Source organism: Caretta caretta, chromosome 7 (genome assembly GCF_965140235.1).
Source record: "Caretta caretta isolate rCarCar2 chromosome 7, rCarCar1.hap1, whole genome shotgun sequence".
Taxonomy (NCBI): domain Eukaryota; kingdom Metazoa; phylum Chordata; order Testudines; family Cheloniidae; genus Caretta; species Caretta caretta.
Genome location: NC_134212.1, coordinates 59859978 through 59887285, shown reverse-complemented (window position 1 = coordinate 59887285; position 27308 = coordinate 59859978). Strand labels below are relative to the sequence as shown.

At 42.8% G+C, this 27308-nt stretch overlaps 1 protein-coding gene across 2 annotated transcripts in view; it reads left to right on the top strand.

Annotated features, from left to right (window-relative positions):
- Window positions 1-624: 624 nt before the first annotated feature.
- ERCC6 (ERCC excision repair 6, chromatin remodeling factor) overlaps window positions 625-27308 on the top strand; it is an 83629-nt gene continuing 56945 nt past the window's right edge. Inside the window, exons 1-4 of one of the 2 annotated variants that reach the window (XM_048857140.2) lie at window positions 625-1484; window positions 13083-13203; window positions 15589-15697; window positions 18501-19245. In XM_048857140.2, coding sequence (XP_048713097.2) covers window positions 640-1484; window positions 13083-13203; window positions 15589-15697; window positions 18501-19245 — 1820 coding nt within the window. In that variant the 5' untranslated portion in view covers window positions 625-639. The remainder of the gene's footprint in view (window positions 1485-13082; window positions 13204-15588; window positions 15698-18500; window positions 19246-27308) is intronic. The other variant, XM_075130737.1, reaches the window with a different exon arrangement.

Below are 27308 nucleotides of genomic sequence, written 5' to 3'. Positions count from 1 at the left end.
CTTTTGCCCTAGGGTTCTTGCCCTACAATTCCCTCCCCTCCTGCAGCGTGCTCTGTTCGTGCCACGGTGGCTCCATATATAACATGATGTGGCGCACTCTGGGCGGCCCCAAAAAGGAGCAATACGAGGTGTTTATTTAAATATGTTTATATGTAAAACGGCTTTATAGGACTGAAATGGAAACAAAACATTTCCACTGCCCTGCAGCTCATTTTTGGAGGGGACGGAAAATCCACCTTCCGCCCAGCTGTACATGCTGGGGTACCCGCTGGGGCTGGAGGAAGGAGCAGACGCCCAGAGCTTAAACGTGCCCATGAGGGACATCATCCTCCTAAGTTTCAGAGTAACAGCCGTGTTAGTCTGTATTCGCAAAAAGAACAGGAGTACTTGTGGCACCTTAGAGACTAACCAATTTATTTGAGCATGAGCTTTCGTGAGCTACAGCTCACTTCAGTGGCTGCATACTGTGGAAACTGTAGAAGATCTTTTTATATACACACAAAGCATGAAACAATACCTCCTCCCACCCCACTCTCCTGCTGGTAATAGCTTATCTAAAGTGACCACTCTCCTTACAATGTGTATGATAATCAAGTTGGGCCATTTCCAGCACAAATGCAGTCAGCCAGGAGAAGACGCATGCGCAGCCCTACCCCTCTCTCCAGGAGAGCCCAAGGAAGGCAGCGCATGCGCTCTTGTCTCCTGCTCAGGCGAGTGGGAGGGGGGAGCACGAGGTCGTGGCGGACCGGCGCGCTCTCTATGCGCCGGGTGCGTGCATGGGAACGGTTGTTTCTACGCATGCGCTACCTGCGCAGCGTGCCGTCCGGGTCGCGGCGAGTTCCTCGCGCTGAGTTGAGTCTCGGCGCTCGGGGCCGGCGGAGCTGGGGGCGGGGCGGACACCCCGGGCTCGGCTGCCTCCGCCTTCCGGGGTCGCCCTGTCGCTGCGGCGCGGCTCCCCAGCGTGGGCTGGCTTGGCGCCCTGCCTGCGAGAGCCCGGCCCGCCCGGGCCCATCGCTCCGCCCGCCCGCCCGGGCCCTGCTCGCGCCGAGGATGCCCACGGAGACAGGCCGCCCGCCGGGCGGGTCCCACGAGCGGGGCCCTGGGGCCGCTGCGAGCGATCCGGGTCCGAGCAGCGCGGGGGAAGCGGGGACTGCCCAGGGGACGGGCCCGTGCGACGGCGACCTGGGGGGCAGCCCTGGAGCTCCGGCCTCCGAGAATGGCCCCTGCGGCTCCTCCGGGCTTCCCGCGCGGGAGCCCCCCCGCACGGGACAGCCGCTGTTACGCATTGACAGGCAGCAGATCCCGTCCGTGGCGCCCAGTGCCCAGGTTGCGGAGCTGAAAGGTCTGGGGGTCGACGTGTACGACCAGGATGTGCTGGAGCAAGGAGTCCTCCAGCAGGTAGACAATGCGATCAGTGACGCGAACAGGGCCACGAAATTAGCCAGTGCAGAGGCAGAATACCAATCGGTGCTGGACGATTTAAGGTAAGTTTGTGTGCAGTCTCTTACTACTTTTAAACTCATGTGGTACCTAGTAATAAAAGTTAGTTGAATCATAGAAGTAAGAGATGGAAATGATTATGTATCACTCACTTCACCATCACATCTCAAAACAGTTGATTAGTTGAATCCTTATTACCATTATACAGGTGGAGAACGTGAAGCACATACAGGTATGTGTTAAATGACTTACCTGAGGTTATCTAGCTAATCAGTGGCAGAGTAAGGGAATAGAACCAAGGTTTACCTGATTGTCCACTAGCCCATACGGCCTCCCACCAAGTCATCTTATCCCTCTTCTGACCAGCCAGTGCAGAATTATCCCACGCAATATATTGCAAGGTGTATTGTAAATCTAAGTGGAGTTATGCCTGGAGAAGTGACCCGGTAAAAATAGCACCATGTAATGTGCTTCCTATGATCCCATAACTGGTGGATCACAGAACAAAGTATCTTGTCCCAAGCTCTTGTAACAATATTCAGGAAATCCGCCCTATAAAAACCGAAAGCTAAAGTTGGCATGTAGACAGTAAGGTCTAGAGGAATGGGACTAAGGTTTTTTATACAGTAGCACTTTTGTCTGTAAATCTTTTGTCGGTCAGGAGTGTGGGGGGGAAAAATACTAACCCTGACCAATATAAGTTTCACCGACAAAAGCACCATAGTAGACAGCACTGTGTCAGCAGGAGATGCTCTCCCACCGACATTGTTACTGCCAGTCTTTGGAGATGGTTTAATTATACTGGCAGGAGAGATCTTTCCCGTCAGCATAGAGAGGCTACACAGGAGACCTTACAGTGGCGCAGCTACAGCAGTACAGCTGTGCCACTGTAAGGTCTGTAGTGTAGACATAGCCTATGAGACATGAACTCCTGAACTTTAATCCTAGCTCTGCTTCACAGTGTCCAACGCAACCACTGAGTTGCTACGTGATCTTGGGCATCTCATTCAACCTCTTCATTCTTTAGTTTCTCTGTTTTTTGCATTATTGTTATTTTACAGTGCCCAAGAATTGTTTTTTTACAGTGCATCACAATATGTATAAGACAGCTCTCAAAGAACTTAGAAAACTTTATGCACCTGACTAATCCTTTTGACATCAGTGAATCTACTCACACATGAAGTTAAGAGGATAAATAAGAGTTGTCTGAAATTAGGCCTTAATCTTTCAGTGATGGAGCAAAAGGTGGTAGTGGGTACATGGGGGGGTTGACACAGGAAGAGTGGGGCAAAATCAATACGATAATGCATTTACTCTTTCAAGGCTGGTGCACAGCATGGGGAATAAACTTTTCATATAATCATAGAAATGTAGGGCTGCAAGGAATTTGTGAGGTCATCTAGTCCAGCCCTCTGTGCCGCAGGACCTAGTATACCAACACCATCCCTGACAGGTGTTTGCTTAAACTGTTCTTAAAAACTCCAGTGATGGGGATTCCACAACCTCCCTTGGAAGCCTATTCTAGTGCTTAACTTTCCTCATAGTTGGAAAATTTTTCCCAATGTCTAACCATAATCTCCCTTGCTGCAGATTAAGCCCGTTACTTCATGTTCTACCTTCAGTGGACCTGGAGAACCATTGATCATTGTCTTTATAACAGTCCTTAACATATTTGAAGACTATCGGGTCGTGTCTTCCCGCCCCCCCCGCCCCCCCCCCGTCTTCTTTTCTCATGACTAAACATGCCCACTTTTTTTACTCATTCCTCATAGGTCACGTTTTTTCAAACCTTTTATCATTTTTATTGCTCTCCTCAAGACTCTCTCCAATTTGTTCACGTTCCTTAAAGTGTGGTGGTGCCCAAAACTGGACACAGTACTCCAGCTGAAGCCTCACTAATGCTGAGTAGAGCAGGACAGTAACCGTCTCCCATAACACCCCAGAATGTTAGCCTTTTTTCAGTTGTATCACATTGATGACTCATTCAATTTGTGAGCCACTATTTTTTCTTAGTTGCATGTGTGTGTCACAGAAGAAATGGTCTTTAACAGTGATTTAAATGAGGGAAGGTGAGTAGTCTTTTCAGACTAGTTAACAAAGAGTGTTTTATGTGTATGAAGCTGCTTGCAAGACAGTGTGGAGATGGTTGTGGACAAAGTAAGCAAATGGGACATGAAGTCTGGTATCATTGGCAGACTGGATGGGACAGGGACAATGAGAAAAGAGATGCATGTAAGCAAGGGGATAGAGTTGGTCAGAGTCCTGGAGAGTCAAAAAATAAGTGTTAAACTTGGTGTGGTGGTGGAAGGGAGTGAGTGAAAGATTCAGATAGTGAGATAACAGGATTAGAATGACAGAACCCAAGGATAATCTTAGTAGCTGCATTTTTGCATGGACTAGACGGGGGTGATGCAGATGTCAGGGAGGTCCGATAGGATGAGGCTCTTGTGACCAAAATGGGAGGTGATAAGGGCGTAAAGGAGAGTTCTAGTTGTGTAGACAGAGAAAAAGGGGGGATTTAAGTGATGTTACAAAGGAAGCAGCAGCAGCAAGATTTGGAGATGGCCTAGTAGATGTATGGGGCTATGGATAGGAAAGAGTCAAAGATGATGTGGGTTACAGACCTCAGTTATAGAGTGGATGATGGTGTGTTCAACAGTAACAGAAGAGGGAGTGGATAGAGTTTTGGAAAAAAGACAAAGTTCAGTTGTGACCATGTTACTTTTTTAAGTCAAAAGTGATAGAAAAGATGCCCAGGAGGAGATGTCAAAGAAAGAGGATGAAGTGAGTGACCGGATGGCTTCAGACAAGTCAGGAGTAAGAGGCAGATGTTTGTGTTGTCAGCATTGATGTCAGAGCTACAGTAGTTGAAGCTATGTGATCAGATGAGATCACACAAAGAGAAAGGTGTAGAAGGAGAAGAGGAAGTGGCCAAGGTTATATAGTTCTGTAGGACTCTAGAAATGGGAGAGGGAAGCAGGAAGATGTGTAAGGAGACCCTGAAGGAATGGCCAAAAAAGGAGGAGAAGAACTAGGGGAAAGGACAGTCACAAAATCAATAGAAGGACAACATGAGAAGGGAAGGGGTGATCTAAAGTGTTTAGAAACAGCAGAGAGGTCAGGGATGGTGAGGAAGGAGTAAAAGCCCTGAGACCTGGTGAGGAATAGATCATAACTCAGTGGAGCAGCGGAGGGTGGAATCTAGATTAGGGTAGGTTTCAGCAGCCGTGTTAGTCTGTATTCGCAAAAAGAAAAGGAGTACTCGTGGCACCTTAGAGACTAACCAATTTATTTGAGCATAAGCTTTCATGAGCTACAGCTCACTTCATCGGATGCATAAAGTGGAAAATGCAGTGAGGCTTGAATAGAGACTGGGAATGGCTAAGTCATTATGCAAGGTAACCTATGTCCCCTTGTTTTTTCCTACCCCTCTCCCCTCCCCCCACTGTTCCTCAGACGTTCTTGTTAAACCCTGGGATTTGTGCTGGAAATGGCCCACCTTGATTATCATACACATTGTAAGGAGAGTGATCACTTTAGATAAGCTATTACCAGCAGGAGAGTGGGGTGGGGGGAGAGAAAACCTTTTCAAGTGATCAACACCCATTTTTTCATGGTCTGTGTGTATAAAAAATCCTCATTTTCCACTTTATGCATCCGATGAAATGAGCTGTAGCTCACGAAAGCTTATGCTCAAATAAATTGGTTAGTCTCTAAGGTGCCACAGGTACTCCTTTAGATTAGGGTGATATGTTCCAAGGTCAAAAGGGATCGTTGTGATCATCTAGTCTGACCTCTGAATAACGTAACACATATAACTATAATGTATAACTTCCCCAAAATAATAAGTAAGAGGGGAGTGGGGATGGGTTTGGAGGAGATGACTTCAAAGTAATGATTTTTAACTGCTTTCTTGATGATTTTGGAGCTGAAGGGGAAGGGAGATGTGGTTGAAGATGTGTTGGTTTTGAGAATAGGAAAGACTATTGCTGTGTTTAGCCATTATCCTCATTTTACAGATGAACATCTCACAGTCACAGGGGTTGTGACTATTTTACATTTACGTAGTGCTTTTGAGATGCAAAGCTAGGCATCAGGATGATATATTTATTCTACCATTAGAACTTGCAAATGTGCCAGAGGCCAATACAGGACCCCCACATAAGGGTGGACATAAGAGAGGCATATTTAGTGGGAGGAGACATCCATGAAGATGTTTTCACTAGTACGTTCCACCCCAAACCTAATTAATAACAGAAAATGTTAAAAAGGTGGAAAAAGCATGGCTTTGCACAATGCATTTGCTGCACATACTGTGGATGGCAACGGCGAATTATGATTCTCCTTTAAAAACACATTGTAGCACTTATTTCATTCAACAGAGACCACTTTGCAAGAGTAAATGTGAATTTATCCAGTGTGTATGTCCTCAAATAATGACAGGTTTCAGAGTAGCAGCCATGTTAGTCTGTATTCGCAAAAAGAAAAGGAGTACTTGTGGCACCTTAGGGTATGTCTACACTACGGAATAAGGTCGAATTTATAGAAGTCGGTTTTTTAGAAATCGGTTTTATAAATTCGAGTGTGTGTGTCCCCACAGAAAATGCTCTAAGTGCATTAAGTGCATTAACTCGGCGGAGCGCTTCCACAGTACCGAGGCAAGCGTCGACTTCCGGAGCGTTGCACTGTGGGTAGCTATCCCACAGTTCCCGCAGTCTCCGCTGCCCATTGGAATTCTGGGTTGAGATCCCAATGCCTGATGGGGCTAAAACATTGTCGCGGGTGGTTCTGGGTACATATCGTCAGCCTCCCGTTCCCTCCCTCCCCCCGTGAAAGCAAGGGCAGACAATCATTTCGCGCCTTTTTTCCTGAGTTACCTGTGCAGACGCCATACCATGGCAAGCATGGAGCCCGCTCAGGTAACCGTCACCCTATGTCTCCTGGGTGCTGGCAGACGCGGTACGGCATTGCTACACAGTAGCAGCAACCCCTTGCCTTGTGGCAGCAGACGGTACAGTACGACTGGTAGCCGTCATCGTCATGTCTGAGGTGCTCCTGGTCGCCTCTGTGAGGTCGATCAGGAGCGCCTGGGCAGACATGGGCACAGGGACTAAATTTGGAGTGACTTGACCAGGTCATTCTCTTTAGTCCTGCAGTCAGTCCTATTGAACCGTCTTATGGTGAGCGGGCAGGCGATACGGACTGCTAGCAGTCGTGCTGTACCATCTTCTGCCGAGCAGTCATGAGATGTGGATGGCATGCAGTCCGTCTGCTGCCAGCCAAAGATGTAAAAGATAGATGGAGTGGGTCAAAACAAGAAATAGACCAGATTTGTTTTGTACTCATTTGCTTCCCCCCCCTCCCCTGTCTAGGGGACTCATTCTTCTAGATCACACTGCAGTCAAGGTGCAGCGAGGTAAATCTAGCCATGTATCAATCAGAGGCCAGGCTAACCTCCTTGCTCCAATAAGGACAATAACTTAGGTGCACCATTTCTTATTGGAACCCTCTGTGAAGTCCTGCCTGAAATACTCCTTGATGTAAAGCCACCCCCTTTGTTGATTTTAGCTCCCTGAAGCCAACCCTGTAAGCGCCCCTCCCAGCGTCAGAGCAATGGCAAACAATCGGGCATCTGAGAGTGCTGTCCAGAGCAGTCACAATGGAGCGCTCTGATGGGGCTAAAACATTGTCGCGGGTGGTTCTGGGTACGTGTCGTCAGGCCCCCGTTCCCTCCCTCCCTCCGTGAAAGCAAGGGCAGACAATCATTTCGCGCCTTTTTTCCTGAGTTACCTGTGCAGACGCCATACCACAGCAAGCATGGAGCCCGCTCAGGTAACCGTCACCCTATGTCTCCTGGGTGCTGGCAGACGCGGTACGGCTTTGCTGCACAGTAGCAGCAACCCCTTGCCTTCTGGCAGCAGACGGTGCAATACGATTGGTAGTCGTCCTCATCGTGTCCGAGGTGCTCCTGGCCGCGTCGGCTGGGAGCGCCTGGGCAGACATGGGCGCAGGGACTAAATTTGGAGTGACTTGACCAGGTCATTCTCTTTAGTCCTGCAGTCAGTCCTATTGAACCGTCTTATGGTGAGCAGGCAGGCGATACGGACTGCTAGCAGTCGTACTGTACCATCTTCTGCCAGGCAGGCAAGAGATGAGGATTGCTAGCAGTCGTATTGCACCATCTTCTGCCAGGCAGGCAAGAGATGGGGATGGCTAGCAGGCGTACTGTACCATCTTCTGCCGAGCAGCCATGAGATGTGGATGGCATGCAGTCCTTCTGCACCGTCTGCTGCCAGCCAAAGATGTAAAAGATAGATGGAGTGGGTCAAAACAAGAAATAGACCAGATTTGTTTTGTACTCATTTGCCTCCTCCCCTGTCTAGGGGACTCATTCCTCTAGGTCACACTGCAGTCACTCACAGAGAAGGTGCAGCGAGGTAAATCTAGCCATGTATCAATCAGAGGCCAGGCTAACCTCCTTGTTCCAATAACAACGATAACTTAGGTGCACCATTTCTTATTGGAACCCTCCGTGCAGTCCTGCCTGAAATACTCCTTGATGTACAGGCACCCCCTTTGTTGATTTTAGCTTCCTGAAGCCAACCCTGTAAGCCGTGTCGTCAGTCGCCCCTCCCTCCGTCAGAGCAACGGCAGACAATCGTTCCGCGCCTTTTTTCTGTGCGGACGCCATACCACGGCAAGCATGGAGCCCGCTCAGCTCACTTTGGCAATTAGGAGCACATTAACCACCACACGCATTATTCAGCAGTATATGCAGCACCAGAACATGGCAACGCGATACCGGGCGAGGAGGCGACGTCAGCGCGGTCCCGTGAGTGATCAGGACATGGACACAGATTTCTCTGAAAGCATGGGCCCTGACAATGCATGCATCATGGTGCTAATGGGGCAGGTTCATGCTGTGGAACGCCGATTCTGGGCTCGGGAAACAAGCACAGACTGGTGGGACCGCATAGTGTTGCAGGTCTGGGACGATTCCCAGTGGCTACGAAACTTTCGCATGCGTAAGGGCACTTTCATGGAACTTTGTGACTTGCTTTCCCCTGTCCTGAAGCGCATGAATACCAAGATGAGAGCAGCCCTCACAGTTGAGAAGCGAGTGGCGATAGCCCTGTGGAAGCTTGCAACGCCAGACAGCTACCGGTCAGTTGGGAATCAATTTGGAGTGGGCAAATCTACTGTGGGGGCTGCTGTGATGCAAGTAGCCCACGCAATCAAAGATCTGCTGATATCAAGGGTAGTGACCCTGGGAAATGTGCAGGTCATAGTGGATGGCTTTGCTGCAATGGGATTCCCTAACTGTGGTGGGGCTATAGATGGAACCCATATCCCTATCTTGGCACCAGAGCACCAAGCCGCCGAGTACATAAACCGCAAGGGGTACTTTTCGATAGTGCTGCAAGCTCTGGTGGATCACAAGGGACGTTTCACCAACATCAACGTGGGATGGCCGGGAAAGGTGCATGATGCTCGCATCTTCAGGAACTCTGGTCTGTTTCAAAAGCTGCAGGAAGGGACTTTATTCCCAGACCAGAAAATAACTGTTGGGGATGTTGAAATGCCTATATGTATCCTTGGGGACCCAGCCTACCCCTTAATGCCATGGCTCATGAAGCCGTACACAGGCAGCCTGGACAGTGGTCAGGAGCTGTTCAACTACAGGCTGAGCAAGTGCAGAATGGTGGTAGAATGTGCATTTGGACGTTTAAAGGCGCGCTGGCGCAGTTTATTGACTCGCTTAGACCTCAGCGAAACCAATATTCCCACTGTTATTACTGCTTGCTGTGTGCTCCACAATATCTGTGAGAGTAAGGGGGAGACGTTTATGGCGGGGTGGGAGGTTGAGGCAAATCGCCTGGCTGCTGGTTACGCGCAGCCAGACACCAGGGCGGTTAGAAGAGCACAGGAGGGCGCGGTACGCATCAGAGAAGCTTTGAAAAACAGTTTTATGACTGGCCAGGCTACGGTGTGAAAGTTCTGTTTGTTTCTCCTTGATGAACCCCCCCACCCCTTGGTTCACTCTACTTCCCTGTAAGCTAACCACCCTCCCCTCCTCCCTTTAATCATTGCTTGCAGAGCCAATAAAGTCATTGCTGCTTCACAGTCATGCATTCGTTATTCATTCATCACACAAATAGGGGGATGACTACCAAGGTATCCCAGGAGGGGTGGTGGAGGAGGGAAGGAAAATGCCACACAGCACTTTAAGCACAGCACTTTAAAAGTTTACAACTTTAAAATTTATTGAATGACAGCCTTCTTTTTTTTGGGCAATCCTCTGTGGGGGAGTGGCTGGTTGGCCGGAGGCCTCCCCACCGCGTTCTTGGGCGTCTGGGTGTGGAGGCTATGGAACTTGGGGAGGAGGGCGGTTGGTTACAGAGGGGCTGCAGTGGCAGTCTGTGCTCCAGCTGCCTTTGCTGCAGCTCAACCATACACTGGAGCATACTGGTTTGGTCCTGCAGCAGCCTCAGCATTGAATCCTGCCTCCTCTCATCACGCTGCCGCCACCTTTGAGCTTCAGCCCTGTCTTCAGCCCGCCACTTACTCTCTTCAGCCCTCCACCTCTCCTCCCGGTCATTTTGTGCTTTCCTGCACTCTGACATTATTTGCCTCCACGCATTCGTCTGTGCTCTGTCAGTGTGGGAGGACAGCATGAGCTCGGAGAACATTTCATCGCGAGTGCGTTTTTTTTTCTTTCTAAGCTTCACTAGCCTCTGGGAAGGAGAAGATCCTGTGATCATTGAAACACATGCAGCTGGTGGAGAAAAAAAAAGGGACAGCGGTATTTAAAAAGACACATTTTATAAAACAGTGGCTACACTCTTTCAGGGTAAACCTTGCTGTTAACATTACATACATAGCACATGTGCTTTCGTTACAAGGTCGCATTTTGCCTCCTCCCACCGCGTGATTTTGGTTGAATGCCAGCAAACATACACTGCAATGCTTTGTTCTACAGTGATTCCCCAGTACGTGTTGCTGGCCTGGAGTGGTAAAGTGTCCTACCATGAAGGACGAAATAAGGCTGCCCTCCCCAGAAACCTTTTGCAAAGGCAGAACCGCAAATGCCAGGGCAAAGTAATCCTTTCACATGCTTGCTTTTAAACCATGTATAGCATTTTAAAAGGTACACTCACCAGAGGTCCCTTCTCCGCCTGCTGAGTCCAGGAGGCAGCCTTGGGTGGGTTCGGGGGGTACTGGCTCCAGGTCTAGGGTGAGAAACAGTTCCTGGCTGTCGGGAAAACCGGTTTCTCCGCTTGCTTGCTGTGAGCTATCTACAACCTCCTCATCATCATCTTCTTCGTCCCCAAAACCTACTTCTGTATTGCCTCCATCTCCATTGAAGGAGTCAAACAACACGGCTGGGGTAGTGGTGGCTGAACCCCCTAAAATGGCATGCAGCTCATCATAGAAGCGGCATGTTTGGGGCTCTGACCCAGAGCGGCTGTTCGCCTCTCTGGTTTTCTGGTAGGCTTGCCTCAGCTCCTTCAGTTTCACGCGGCACTGCTTCGGGTCCCTGTTATGGCCTCTGTCCTTCATGCCCTGGGAGATTTTCAGAAAGGTTTTGGCATTTCGAAAACTGGAACGGAGTTCTGATAGCACGGATTCCTCTCCCCAAACAGCGATCAGATCCCGTACCTCCCGTTCAGTCCATGCTGGAGCTCTTTTGCGATTCTGAGACTCCATCATGGTCACCTCTGCTGATGAGCTCTGCATGGTCACCTGCAGCTTGCCACGCTGGCCAAACAGGAAATGAGATTCAAAAGTTCGCGGTTCTTTTCCTGTCTACCTGGCCAGTGCATCTGAGTTGAGAGCGCTGTCCAGAGCGGTCAGAATGGAGCACTCTGGGATAGCTCCCGGAGGCCAATACCATCGAATTGTGTCCACAGTACCCCAAATTCGAGCCGGCAACGTCGATTTAAGCGCTAATCCACTTGTCAGGGGTGGAGTAAGGAAATCGATTTTAAGAGCCCTTTAAGTCGAAATAAAGGGCTTCATTGTGTGGACGGGTGCAGGTTTAAATCGATTTAACGCTGCTAAATTCGACCTAAAGTCCTAGTGTAGACCAGGGCTAAGAGACTAACCAGTTTATTTGAGCATAAGCTTTTGTGAGCTACAGCTCACTTCATCGGATGCATTAATGCTGTAGCTCACGAAAGCTTATGCTCAAATAAATTTGTTAGTCTCTAAGGTGCCACAAGTACTCCTTTTCTTTTTATGTCCTCGAAGCTCTTCTGGCCCCTTGCTATTTAGCTAATAGGGCCTCGAACAGTGTGAGACTTGTTCTTCATCTCTGTTTGCACATTTGTTCATGTAATTTCTGGTTACATTCCAAAGAGACCTCTGTTTGTTGCATCAGCGTCTAATGGTTTGATTTCTGTTTGGCCTAATATTAGCATCTAAAAATATCACTCGGTCTTGCATTGTTATATAAATGAGCTAGCTGGCAGACTAGTCATTCAGCAAGTTATAGAAAAGTGTGAAAATAGGGATAGGTAGAGAGAGAAGCTTGCTTCTTTAATGTATATTTAAAAATCCACTCTCTCCACCATTATTTGTTTGGGCTGGTATGCTTTCCTTTGCATTTCTGATTATTAGTTTGAATGATAATGTATTATCACATGCTGCAGTTGGTCCAATGTGACATCACATGTATTGATGTTGTACACAATGGAGAAAAGAAGAACTCAGTATCTTATATTCAAAAAACGTTAGTTTTACCTCTTATCTGTAGCTAATCAGTACAGTAGGCTCTTTGTGCCATCATTTCTATTGATGAGACAGTCCAGCCCGTCCCCTCCCGTTTCCCCCCTCCCCGCCAATTTTAAGAGATCATGCAACAGTCATTAAATGGTGACACTTTTTGGTTACTATCCACCTAGGCTTTACGTGAGGCAGTGGCAGGTTATATATAAGAATTTGAATAAATATAGTGGCCTAGGCATGAAAGGTTCAGTACTACTGTACCTTCTTAAAATTATTTTACAGCACAATACAAAAATAATTTTATCTGTTAAATTAAAGAGACACTAAGGTTAAAATAAGATTTAAAATAAATGCCATACCAATGTATTTTCTAACTATAGATTATTAAAACAGATTTAAAAAAGAAACCCAACTCTTTCACCGCTTATACTTATTTCTTGCACTTCTCTTACCTTGGATAATAAAAGTAGATTGCCCAGTTTCACTTCCTGGTAGTGCCCTGCACGGGACTATTCTCTAATCCCACTCCTGTTATGTCAGCAGGTCCTGCAGGACCCGTGGGATCCCAATCCCACTGCAGGGCTCTACTTCCTGGTAGTTGTTCATTAGCAGAGTTGTAATTATTGAGTTCCAAATACTGCAGTGCGTTGTTTGTATTTGAACAGAACTGTTTAACATTTTTAAAAAATCATAAAAACATTTTTACAAATGCTTGATTCATTTTAAAAACTAGCCTTTGTAAAATTCAAAGGCCAAGAAAATCAGCATACTTATTTAGAAATCCAACTTTAGCCTTTTGTTTGTTAAAATCTTGGCTATAATTTTTAGATTTAAACTCTGAGTTGAAAATGTCATGTACTTACTCTTCTCATTATTACAACTGAGTACTAAATGAACATCTTTGTATTTTTCAGGTCCTGTATGACATCTTTGAAACAGATCAATACAATTATAGAGCAACTTACTCCTCAAGCTGTCAGTAGCAAAGATATAAACAGAAAACTAGACTCTGTAAAACGACAAAAGTATAACAAGGTGACTGAAAAAAATTAACTTGTGCTTTGGATTGCTTAAGGCGCTGATCCTGTGTCAGGTTTCACACTTGAGGATCCTGATAAAGGGTCAGAGTCTAAACTTGCAGTTCCTTCACGATTTCAACAGTTTTTTGTTTTTTGTTTTTTTGTTTTTTTTACCAAAGGTTATAAGAACTTAATCCAAAGCCTCTGAAGTCAGTGGGAGTTGTTCCATTGACTTGGGCTTTGGATCAGTCTCTAAAATAATAGTTCTAGAGCTCGTTTGGATAAATGATTGTAATTAAATTCCTGCAGGGCCTCATGGTGGTGTTTCAGAGTGTTAGCAATGTTATGTGATTTTTTTTCTCCGCACTTGTGTCCATGTTATCTGAAAATGAATTAATGAACAACCAGTTGCAGGATAATAGCTAACTTGAATGAGGTGTTCTTTATTAGCCATTTCTAAAACTGCTGAAGTCTTAGACCAAAGGTTCTCAAACTTTATTGCACCATGACCCCCTTCTGACAACAAAATTACTACTGGACCTCAGGAGGGAGGACTGAAGCCTGAGCCCACCCAAACCCCACCACCCTGAGGCGGGGGAGGCAAACCAAAGCCCCACCTCCACAGGCCAGGGAGCCAAAGCCGAAGCCCAAGGGCTTCAGCCCCAGGCAGGGGGCCTGTGAGCTGAGCCCTGCCGCCTAGGGCTGAAGCCTTTGGGCTTGGGCTTGGGCTTGGGCTTTGGCTCCAGGCCCAGCAAGTCTTAAGGCAGCCCTGGTGACCCCATTAAAATGCGGTCACGATCCACTTCGGGGTCACGACCCACAGTTTGAGAACCGCTGTCTTAGACTAAATCACTGTATAGAAAACTTTGTTTTTATGAGCAACTTTGTTTTTATGAGTAGTCTTATTGATCTTAAGACATTAGTCAAATGAGTGAAGTTACGTGTGTGATGTTTACAGATTCAGGCCCTAAATTACAAGTTGCACCCTATTTGTGTTGTAATTTGTGCAATTTCAGTTTTTTTAATAATACTTCGCCTTTTTGAGTAGTTAAAAAAAATCCTTAGTAGGTGAAAGCCAAATTTTTTTTGATAGTGAGACAAATGTTCGTTGCCTTATAAACAGCTAAGAAGTGAAATTATCTCCTGGATAGCTTAGTGCTGACATGTGGCAAGTGCTTTATAAGATGGGTATTATGACAGCAGGGATGTCAGTGCTTGTGTAAGTATCTTTTATAACTGCACACAGGTGCGCTGGAGGATTTTCAGCAAATGACACTCAAGGAAACAGCTCATTGAGGGTAGTTTTACTAAATTTAAAAAAATTAAAACTTGATCCTCAAATCATGCGCCTCTAAGGGGATCAGAAAAGATTTAGAAAGAATGAAGTTTATAAGTAATAAAAACTTGTACTGCTTCGTGTGTTTAATAATTTGATCAGTTTATTTATAAATCAGGAAATTCATAGATTCCAAATCCAGAAGGGACCATTATGATTATCTAGTCTGATGACCTGTATAACACAGTCCATAACCTTCTTGGTCACCTTAGGAATCGTAACTTTGCCACATTATAACACTTACGAGGACAATAAAAGTGGATAAAAGATTATGAAAAAAGTGTAAATGGTGGTGAGCTACGATTGTTACAGGACCCATAATATTTGAATTCCCTCACTCTTGTATGATTACAAGCACTGTGGTGTTAGTTTTTTGCAAATAAATTAGTTGTCTTCTCTTGAGCTCCCTTGGTGTAATAATACCTGTTTATGCATGAAGAAGAACATTGACTGACTGGTTTTGAGTTCTTTCAGTCTCTTTGTGGCAACACATCTCAAAACAAATGTGTTGAAGAGAAGGTTTGTACTTAATTTTATGATTGTAATTAGCATATATGAAAGTGAAGGATTGGCACTGACTGAGCTCAAATATATGCTTAGTGCAAATTTCATAAGCTATATATGGGGCTTTTCTTCACTGGATCCTAGGCCCAAGTTTAAAAAATGCATACCCAAGTGTATGTGAAAGTATCTGATGCACATAAGATTTGTTTGTGTGCACAACCTTAACTTGTGCATGCCCATCTGGTGTTTGCATGTATATGCTGTGCATGTACACCTGAATTAGTGCACTTTTAGAAATTTGTGCCCCAGTCATGATGAACTATGCCAAACTGGGGGTGTGGGTGTGGATGTGTTATGTAGAGAAGTATCCACCAGGTGCTGGGATGACGCCTTCCGCATGCATTTTTATCACATAGAACCATATCAAAATTTGAACTTGTTTCAGATGCAAAATGCTAACCTGCTACTTAACATATTAATAACAGCTTGAACCTTGTTGTTTGTAAGAAAAGCAAGTCAGCTACCAAGAGTTTTAAATTTTGTACACTATTGTCATTCAAGGAGCAACAGTTAAAAAAGATCAAAGCAAAACAAAAGCGTCTCCAAGCAGTTCTTGGTGGAGCAGAGACTCTCATTGGAACAAATGATGTTGAATTTCAGGATGATGAAGGTGAGGGAAAATGCCATTGCAAATCTTTTTCTGAGTTTCTGTCATTTCTGTGTAATGCCTTTTGTTGTTTGAAACTCATTGCCAAGATCTTTACCAGTGAACATGAGTAAATAAATTTCAGTGGTTTGTTTTCAAAGAGTGATTTTAGGAACACTTAATTCTCTGCACCTGCAGAATTGCAGATCTCAGAGTATCCATATGGGGATTTTTAAAGACTGAAAGTAGATCTGTGCTTAGTTCAGTAGGGAAAGCTAATGCACATTAGAGTATTGGGCTTAATAAATTGGAAATCTTAACATTTTTCACAGCTAATGTGATAAAGCTAACGTAATGATTGAATTACATTTCATAATCAGCCATCAATCAGTACTCACAAAACTGGTTTTTCATATCTTGGTAGGAAACACTTTTTAGAAATTAAAAAATGTTTACGTTATATGAGCTGTACAGTGTGAAAACAGCAGTTTCTTACGGAATACCCTGATAATTGTCTCAATGTATCCAAGATCAAATCTAACTGAGCATGTGTTGTTGTTTTTTTCTTACTTCCCTCTGCAAACCCAGCATGAGTTCTTAGTCAAGCTGGTATCTTTCTGTTTTGTACGTCATCACTAATAATCAAAATTCTGAAGGCCAAAATAGGTACCCATTGATATCTGTGCAACCCCATTAGAGTTCAGTGAGTTTGTACAGGGGTAGCGCATTGAGATTTATAATACTTTTCTGACACATGACTTGAATAGGTTCCTGCTCTCACACTCACAGCTGTGTTGGATCTGCAGGTCATGAAGGAGTAAAAAGCAGTAAAGGCTTATTTTTGACAGTAAAAGTGGTAGATTTGAGTTGGAATAGATCTATGGAATAAAAATGTGCCACTTCTGATGGTCACTTTTGTGAATAGAAATACACCATAAGATCCTTCCTTTTATGCTCTGTGCACTAAAACTCAGGCATTTGGTACGAGGAAATGTAGCTTAGTCATGACGAGGTCTTTACGTCTAGTGTATGTTCTTATTTCTGAAAGCTTACAGTTATGTAATCTGGTAAAGTAATGAGTTTACGGAAGTAGCTACATATGTGATTACTGAATCCTTGTCTTCTGTAAATAAATATTTCGAAGGAAATAGTGTTCTGATGCTATGGTCATTAGCTTATAAATACCTAGATATAACATGCAAACATATAAAAAAGTTAACATAAAGCTGTAGCAGGGTATAGTTGATCTTGAAGAGCAATCGTATCTGTTCAAAGAACATTAAACTCAAGTTACTTGCACACCTGCTCATCACACTCAGGATGTGTAGCGGAAGAACCATAGTAATTTAAATAAATGCATTTTTTTAAAATTACGCATTAATTTTAAATTAGGTTCCCCTTGAGTGGGATAAGTAAGTGTGCAATTGAATCATTTTGGAATATGGTACAACCGTAAAAAAAAATTGACTACACAAATTAACTAAGTTCTATATTTGGCATTTACTAACACGGGTCCTGATACAGAAATGTAGTTAGGTACATTTGTAATCTCACTGAATTAAGTGGGACTACTCATGCTTAAAGTTAAGCACAAGCTTAACTACTATGCTGGTTCAATGCCAAAGGCCCCAGTCCTACAATCTGGTCCAGGTGTACCCTTAAGTACCTTACAGGATTGGAACTGTAATTTCTGTCCTTCTGGTGGGAAGGCTGAGGAAGAGGAACAGTTGTATTGTGGAGATATTAATTGTAGTCTCATCAAGAAACATTAATAAAAAGGAATCTGAAGGAAATGAGCTTGTGGATGCAGTGTGAGTATCTGGCAAGGACATGAATTGGACACTGAATCGAAGAAATGGAGTTAAGAGATACCAGCATCTTGTTAACCACTCAGTTTTTAAAACATGAGTTAAAAGTGGTTTCAGATACTGCATCAGTCACTTAGTGTACCTGCCAACTTTTTGTTATGCATCATGTTGTGAATGTATATACATATAGACCAGTGTGTATGGTGTATGAACATTTCAATAATTTTTGTGCACAGTTTTGTTTTGTGTTCTGTGTAGTTACTATTTTTTTTAAGTCATAATCAGAAGGTAGATGGCAGTGATCTATAGTACATGTTTGGTAGGGTATTTGATAAGGTAAGAAACTTTGAGTGTATAATCAGCCTTGTGTCCCTTCTCTGATGTATGGTGTGAAGAAATGCCAAGAGTGCAAGTTTAAGAGTATAGCCATTAAATTATTAATTGTAGTGTTGGAAGATCAAGTTAAAGTGGTCTGTGGGAATTTCAGTTTTTTGACTTGTGGAAAGTCAGTATGTCAGAGAGGACGTTAGTGGTACTGAGTGTTGTGATGGCAGTGGGTTAATGCTTGGAGATCGATGATGTGGATATTGACTTAAGTTCTGATTATCTTTGCAGATATGCTTCATGTCAGAAATGGCTGCATTTCAGTGGTGGGTGAAGTGATTGCATTGTGTGTGTAGTTTGGAGATAACATTTTACATGTACAGTATACATTTTTTATCTGTCCCTTTTGGCCTTCTATTTCATTCTCTTCCTTTTTGGAATGCTTTTTTCTTTTTCCCTCCAGTTTAGTTTGTCTGGTTTCTCTAACCATTGAATTAGTTGGATGTAATTTTGGTTTATTCTGTACGGTGTATGAGGAAGGGTGCTAGTTTCAGGATTGATGCTTTATATATTATTAAAACAAATAAATTTAAAGGTTAAAACAAACCTGCTTATCTGATTGAACTGTAGAATATTACTTAGAGCACATAAATGAGTCTGCAGATCAGATATGAATGTTCTGAGTCTCTTTGCAGAGCCTGGTCCATCGTCTCTTGGCAGTATGCTCATGCCAGTCCAGGAAACAGAATGGGAGGAACTCATTCGTACTGGTCAGATGACCCCTTTTGGAACAAAGGTCCCTCAGAAGATAGAAAAGAAGCCGCGCAGGTTAATGCTAAATGAAGCATCTGATTTTGAGAAATATTTGGCAGATCAAGCTAAGCTGTCATCTGAAAGGAAAAGGTCAGCCCTTAAGAAGGGACCAAAGAATAAAGCACAGGCCAAGAACATTCAGTGTGAAACTCCCACATTAGTCATAAAGGGAAAGGGGGGCAAAACGAGAACCCTGTCAAAAACAGACAAGCGCCTGAAAAAGCACATGAAGAAACTTCAGAACCATGCTCTTCAGATCCAATTTAAGATAGGAATGCCAAAGGAAAAGAGGCGTCCTGAGGTCAAGGAGAAGCTGAGAGGTGAACCAGGAGATGAAAGTGAAGAGTCAGAATGTGTGCCTGATGAGGAGCTTTTTAATCCAGAGGAGGAGGAGGAACAGGAGGAGGCGGCGGCATTTTTTCATGCTGAGGATCATTCTGATTACGAACTGAAGACTTTGCCAGGAGGAAGAAAACATTCAGGGAAGAGAAACCTTAAGGAAGAAGCTGAGGAGGATGAAGACTTCTTCCCAAGCTCTGAGGAAGAGGAAGAGAACACAGTAGGAAATCGTAGAGTAAAGAGATGCAGAGATGATGGAGATGAAGATTACTATAAACAAAGGCTAAGGTTAGTCCAAGAAGGCTTTATATTAGTAACTTTTATAGATGATATCACATACACAGGCAGTGGCTGAAATATACCTCCAAGAATTCAGCTGAAGGGATGGGGTTGTAAAATTAAACATAGACTGAGCCAAAAAAATAATATCCACATGCAGACTTCTAAAAGGCTGTTACGATATTGGGACTATTCTATAATAAGTACCTCAGTGTCTGCTATTAAAGAGCCTGCTTTGTGAAATAAACAATTTCTACTTCACTGTTTTTCAGTGTGGCCAAAAATCAATACATGAAAAATAAGGCAGTTTGGGGGATTGTGTGGTATTACTACATAATAATTCTGTTGACTTCTGTAGCACTTTTTAAAGGATTTTGTATGCTTTACAGAGATGTGCAAGTATCATTCCTCCTATTGTACAGATAAGAATACTCAAGTACGTAACTTGTAACTTGCCCAATGTCTTGCGCACACAATCACTGATAGACCTGAGAATAAAAGCTAGGAGTTCTGAGTCTTAGTCTTCGGCTATAACCCATTGATTGTGCTGCCCAAGAGGAAATAACTATCGAATTAGTGGTAGTTTTGTACAGTAGTATTTTTATATAGCCTGTTGAGTGTTTGGAGGCCTTTCAACAGGAAGTTTTGATGTCTGTAGCTGAGTGCCCATTCGCACTAAATGAAAATTAGTTTTAGACCCTGTTTTTCTTTGTGCAGCCTCTGAGTGTGAATATGCAGTGCCCATATTGAACAATTCCAGTTACAGGTGAATAACCTTAATTTTTTATGTATGGGTATTCCTCATGTCAAATCCATGTGCTTTTTTACCTCACACTGTTTAAATAAATATGCAAATATATTACAATATATGATCAGTATTGGTCATTGAAATTTTGATTTTTGTGCTTAAAGATGCTGTTATCATGGTCATAAGGGTGCCTGTGTTTTAAAATGGTACCCGCTTACTCAACATACCTGCTCCTTGTGTATATTCAGGATCTTTCTTACCTGCTTGCTTCAGTGACTAAAATATATTTTAGCCCTGTTAAATCAGCACAAGTTTGAGATAGGAAACTGGATTCTCTTCTGGCTCATGTATCAACACCAGAATTGTTATGGAAATGCTGGTTGTGATGCTGTAGTAAGGTTGAGTTGAATTTTGCACATTAAGCAGGATTCAACCATATTGTTACGTCAGAAGAACAGAGTATCCTTTCCAGACTTACAGCACTTGCTCTTTGAGTACAGAATGAATTTTCTGAGAATTTACAAGTAAATTGTTCAGTTAGTTTGAGTTAAAATTAATTAAATTGATCCTTTAAGAAATGTAGCACCCTATGTCAGATCACCATTTTTGGACCTGAGTAATCTTAATCATAGAATTGTAGGACTGAAAGAGACCTTGAGAGGTCTTCTAGTTCAGTCCCCCGCACTCAAGGCACGAGTAAGTATTATCTAGACCAGTGCTACTCAAAGCGGTGTGTCCGCGAGTCATCGACTGCCGGTCTGCGCGCACATTGGGGAAAAAAAATTGCCGGTCCCCCACATCAGATAGCTTGAGAAGCACTGATCTAGACCAACCCTGATAGGTGATTGTCTAACTGCTCTTAAAAACGCCCATTGATGGGATTCCACAAATTCCCCAGGCAATTTATTCCCGTGCTTAACTACTCTGATAGGAAGTTTTTCCTAATGTCCAACCTAAACCTCCCTTGCAGCAATTTAAGCCCATTGCTTCTCTTCCTAGCCTCAGAAGTTAACGAGAACAATTTTTCTCCCTCCCCCTTGTAACAACCTTTTATGTACTTGAAAACTATTATCATATCCCCCCTCAGTTTTCTCTTCTCTAAACAAAACAAACCCAATTCTTTCAAACTTTCTTCATTGATCATGTTTTCTAGCCCTTTAGTCATTTTTGTTGCTCTTCTCTGAACTTTCTCCAATTTGTCCATGTCTTTCCTGAAATGTGGCGACCAGAACTAGATACAATACTCCTATTGAGGCTGTATCAACCCGTATCTCGTGTCTTGCTTACAATACTCCTGCTAATACATCCCGGAATGATGTTTGCTTTTATTGCGGTAGTGTTATACTGTTGACTCAATTTAGCTTGTGATCCACTATGACCCCCAGATCCTTTCCTCTGTACTCCTTCCTAGTCATTTCTCATTTTGTATGTATGTGACTGACTGACTTCCTTCCTAAGTGGAGTACTTTGCATTTGTCCTTACTGAATTTCATCCTATTTACTTCAGACCATTTCTCCAGTTTGTCCAGGTCATTCTGAATTTTAATTCTACCCTCCAGTTTGCAACCCCTCTCAGTTTGGTATTGTCCACAAACTTTATAAGTGTACTCTCTATGCCATTATCAAAATCATTGGTGAAAATATTGAACAGAACTGTACCAAGACCGATCCCTGCAGGACCCCACTCGTTATGCCCTTCCAGCTTGACTGTGAACCACTGTTAACTACTTTCATAGAACGGTTTTCCAACCAGTTATGCACCCACCTTATAGTAGCTCCATCTAGGTTGTATTTCCCTAGTTTGTTTATAAGATTGTGCAAGACAGTATCAAAAGCCTTACTAAAGTCAAGATATACCACATCTACTGCTTCCCCCATCCACAAGGCTGTCGAAGAAAGCTATTAGATTGGTTTGACACAATTTGTTCTTGACAAATTCACGTTGACTTACTTATCACCTTATTATCTTCTAGGTGTTTGCAAATTGATTGCTTAGTTATTTGCTCCATTATCTTTCAGAGTACTGAAGTTAAACTGACTGGTCTGTAATTCCCTGGGTTGTGCTTATTCTCATTTTTATAGACTGGTGCACTGTATTTTCCCTTTTCCAGTCCTCTGGAATCTCTCCCGTCTTCCACAGCTTTTCGAAGATAATCGCTAATGGCTCAGATATCTCCTCAATCATCTCCTTGAGTATTTAATCAGACCCTGGTGATTTGAAGGCATCTAATTTGTCTACAAAAAGAAAAGGAGTACTTGTGGCACCTTGGAGACTAACAAATTTATTTGAGCATAAGCTTTCGTGATGAAGTGGGCTGTAGCTCACAAAAGCTTATGTTCAGATAAATTTGTTAGTCTCTAAGGTGCCACAAGTACTCCTTTTCTTTTTGCTGATACAGACTATCACGGCTGCTACTCTGAAACCTAACTTGTCTATGTAATTTTTAATTTGTTCTTTCCCTGCTTTAGTCTCATATTCCAGCTCATTTTCACTGGTGTTCACTATGTTAAACATCCAATTGCTACAAAAAATTTTGGTGAAAACTGAAACAAAAGTCATTTAGCACTACTGCCATTTCCACATTTTCTGTTCTTGTTTTCCCCCATCATCAAGTAACAGGCCTACTCTGTCTTTAGTCTTCCTCTTGCTTCTAATGTGTTCGTAGAATGTTTTCTTTTTATCCTTTCTGTCTCTAGCTAGTTTAATATCGTTGTTTGCCTTGGCCTTTCCAATTTTATCCCTACATGCTTCTGTTTGTTTATATTTATCCTTTTGTAATTCGACCTACTTTCCACTTTTTGTAGGACTCTCTTTTGAGTTTCAGATCATTGAAGATCTCCTGGTTAAGCCAGGGTGGTCTCTTGCTGTACCTCCTGTCTTTCCTACATAGCAGGATAGTTTGCTTTTGTGCCCTTAAAAATGGCTCTTGAAAAATTGCCAGCTCTCATTAACTGTTTTTCTCCTTAGACTTGATTCCCATCGGATCTTACCTACGAACTCCTTGAATTTGCTAAAAATGCCTTCTTGAAATCCATTATCTTTACTGTGCTTTGTTCCCTTTTGCCATTCCTTAGAATCATAAACTTTCATTTCATTATCACTTTCACCCAAGCTGCCTTCCACTTTCAAATTCTCAACCAGTTCCTCCGTATTTGTCAAAATCAAATCCAGAACAGCCTCTCCTGTAATAGATTTCTCCACCGTCTGAAATAAAAAATGTCTTCAATACATTCCACGAACTTGTTGGATAATCTGTGCCCTGCTGTGTTATATTCCCAACGGATGTCTGGGTAGTTGACGCCCCCCCCATCACCACCAAGTTTTGTGCTTTGGCTGATTTTGTTAGTTGTTTAAAAAAAAAGCCTCACCTACCTCTTCTTCCTGGTTAGGTGGTCTCTAGTAAGTAATGGAATAAGACAAATGTTTCAACCTTCCCATAGACTTGACTCATTGAAATCTTGTGTATTGGCTACTTTGAAGCCTTTTTTTTTAATAAAGATTAATTGTAATTTTTGCTATTATTTTTCTTAATTGAAAGTTTCTTCTGCTACAGAGAATTCCACTATGAATTGCCCTCTTTGAGAATGATGGCCATCTCCCATTGTTCTCAAAGGAAGTGAGGCTAAAAATGCCCTTAGTAAAGATATCCTCTTTAAATTGACCACTATGAAGGACATAGGACTGATCTGTAATTTATGAATATAGTATGTGACCTGATTATTTAGATAGATCAAAGCACACCACATAACCTTTAGTATCACGTCGCAGGGTTAACCCTGTGCTCTAGCCTGCTGCCAACTACGCCACAGCTTGCTGTGCACTAACTCTGTATTGACATACCCTTGCTCTCTCTAGAGATGTGGGGGAGAGGCAGTTGTCAGGGACTGTATGTGAGGAACTGGATGACACAAAATCAGGCCTTGCAGCAAGGTTCTGAAGTAGTTGGGCCTTCCAAGGAGATGGTAAGCATCAGGTGAGATAGACACCTATTTAGACTGTTTTATTGTTTTACTCTTCTGCTTTTCTATGTTCTTACTGTTAAGATTAAACAGTACTTTAAGAAAGCTGCTTGGTCACTCTGTTGAATGCTGGTCACAGCTCCGGAAGGGAAGACTTGCAGGTGTTGAGTCCAGTTGGACTTGCTGAGAAATTGTAGTTAGTACACAGAAAGCTTTAGCCCAGGACTCTAGGAGCGAGAGAATCATGAGATTCCAATCCAGGGAGGTAAAGGTTGAGGGCCTGTCATCAGAGGTGGTGCACTCAGAGTTCAGAGAAGGTGTCAGGAGGTGCAGCTAGCCCTGTAACCTTGACAGCCACTGCCTCTATTCAATCCTAATAGAAGTGAAGCCTAGCTGTCCTTACAGAAGATGTTGGTCCCAGATAACATAGGTGAAAATGGTTATTAACTCAAGTTCCAGTTGCAGAATCCTTACTGGTGGGGATGTCTTGGCTAGAAAGAATTTGGTTTTACTTTCAGATTGCAGATTGAGAGAGCAGAGCTGGAGTTGATAAGACAATAGGCATGGAATCACATGATGTCACTTTTCAAAGTAAAATCACGTTAGTTATGTAATTCTTCTGTATGGGGACGTCATTGAGGGATTAATCTGGCCCTATGGACATTGCGCAAAGACAGGCTTTTTTGTAGGCTGTGCTAAAGTATTAATAAATGTATTAATTGGTAAAATATTTACTACTTTCTTGAATGAAGCTGTACTCTTCCATTAAATTAGATCAATATTAAATCATTTTTAATTCAGTGTTTTCATCAAGAGTAATTTATTTTGATTGAAAGTTTTAATATGGTTCACAGTTTAAATTCATTCAAACAGATTTTTTAATAATGTTAAGATTGTGACAATTTATCCTTAGCAAAGTCATATCATAGACTACATTTCTTTCAGTTGCTAAAGTTACAATAAAAGCTTAAATGAATTTTAGAAATATCAATAACTGTAATTGCCACCAAAACACTCCATCTCTTAAAAATTTCATAGCTACAGTTATTGTGGCTGTTAAACTGCAGCTGTCCACATTGACGTTTTTACGTTGATACCCCCAGGTAATCTTCATTATGGGAAATGCTACTAGAAAATAAAATGCAATGAATTAAGGAGCATATTAAGAATGCCTCGTAAATGAGAGCAAATAACATTTCTGTCTAGTTCCATGTCAGCTTTTAGTTTTGGATACAAATGACTGGATGAAATTTCAGTAAATTTTATCCCTGAGAAAGGAGGGGGAAATCCTTTAGGATTACTTAACAGAGCAGTAGTTTAGGGCTAGATGCTGAGTAAAGTGCTTTACTTTTTAAGGCAGAAAACAAGTCTTAAACATAAAACTTTTTGAGGAGTGGGAGTTGAAGGGTTTGTCCTGCATCAGGGTGAAAGAATTGTGGTGTTGAAGTCTGATAATTAGCCAGGTGTTGTACTGCTATGACCTTCTAGACCAAGAGACCATTTCAAAGGGGAAGTTTGTGTTCTTGCAATAAACAGGCCAAGTATGTGATAGTTCTGGGGTCTTTCTTTTCTTCAAAAGGTTACTTTGAGGAAGCAGGAGGCCTAATTCTATGAAGCAAGATGTAATCAGTAGCAAGGAAGAGAGGAAATGTAGTTACAGAATTGAGCATGCATCCCTCTGTGACTTTAAGTGTATTATCTTGTGTAAAAAAAATGGCTTAGTTCGTATGATCATGTTCACTTCTAGTGGCTATAATTGGAGACTAGAACAGCTTGCAACCTACATCCACGCCAATTTATTTTACAATAGCACCCAGAGCCCCCAGTCAGGGTTTGGGGCCTGTTATGCAGACACATAGGGAAGCATTATCCCAGCCTGAGGCGGTTAAAATCTAATTTTTAAGACAAGGCACAAGAAGTAAGAGTAACAAACAATAAGAGAGGATAAGGATAAGAGGCTGCTAATATGTATAACCTCCCAGTTCTGAATCAGCTCTAACAGGTAGGTTTGGGTTTTTTTTAAAGTAAAAATATAAATGTGTCGTCATTGCCCACTGACCCTCATTCTAATAATTATTGGCTAAAGAGTTTGTCAGTTTCTATAGTAGAGTCCCATAGTTCTGGTGCTGAAGATCCTGGGTTCGATCCCTGCTAACAGACAGGGTGTCTTTATGTTGTCGCAGTTCATTACACTTAAACTACAGCTCTCATAAGGCAGAGATGCCTAAAGTTAGGCCTATGGAGTCCTAAAATACTGCCTCCTTTTCCTTGTAACTGTAGAGTGAAGATAAAGCTGATTAACTTGAAGATTTAATTGCTCGTGATTAGAAATTGCATGTTTTGCTGATTTCCTTTATTTAAGTTCAGATGATACAAATACAAATAAATATTAGTACTGTGCATTTTTATTTGTAAAGTTTATATACATTTATATACAAAACTTGTTGGATCTGTCAGACTCTTAGCAAGTAAACATCTTTGGGTTTTCTTGTATCGTATTGTATTGTATCCAGCCCGAACCCAAACATCTACTCAGCAATGTTTAGCCCTGCAAGCCCAAGCCCTGTGAACCCGAGTCAGCTGACCTGGGCCAGTGGTGGCCATGTCTTGGGGCTTTTATCCCCATGTAGATGTACCCATGGGCAGCTATTCAGGGTTGGAAAGGTTTCCCTTTTCTACACCTCCCGACCAAAGTGTGACTGACAGAGTCCCCTGAGTTCATGGAAGTGCAAATGGCTATTGGCCCCAAAGAATTCAGTCAAAAATGTCAAGACATGAAAACTGAATTGCTTTTTTCCCTGGCCAGGCCAGCATTTACATACCATCTCTCTCCTACCTAGGGAGATTCAGTGATTCAAACGCTTCATAATTTCAGAGGTGTAAATTAAAAAAAGAAAATGCTGAAACAGTACCTTTCCTTGAAGACCTTCTCTTAGACAGAGCATCCTGACTGCTCTTTAAAATGACAACGCCAACATGCAAATGAAGATGTATTCCGGTTCATTCTCTGAATACACCTTTCATTCCAAGCTCAAGTGCGTAATTGTCTGCATCAGTCTTAATTTACTCTCTGAGGTTTGTGCTACTAACTGCATGTATTTCATCTGCGAGGATGAACGTACCAATTAAATCCACTCATAGACATAAAAAGTCAGATCAGAAAAGTAACACCAAATGGCTCAGTTTAGCAGATTGGAATAATCGGTAAGGGATTCTTAGCTGTCTAAAATAGAGAACATATTGTGCTATGGAAGTGTAAACTATATTAAACACTCAGCTTGATTCCTGAATATATGTTTTTTAAATCATATTGTGCTCATTACTGTGCTTCTGTTGTGGAATTTCTTTCTTGGGTATTGAAATA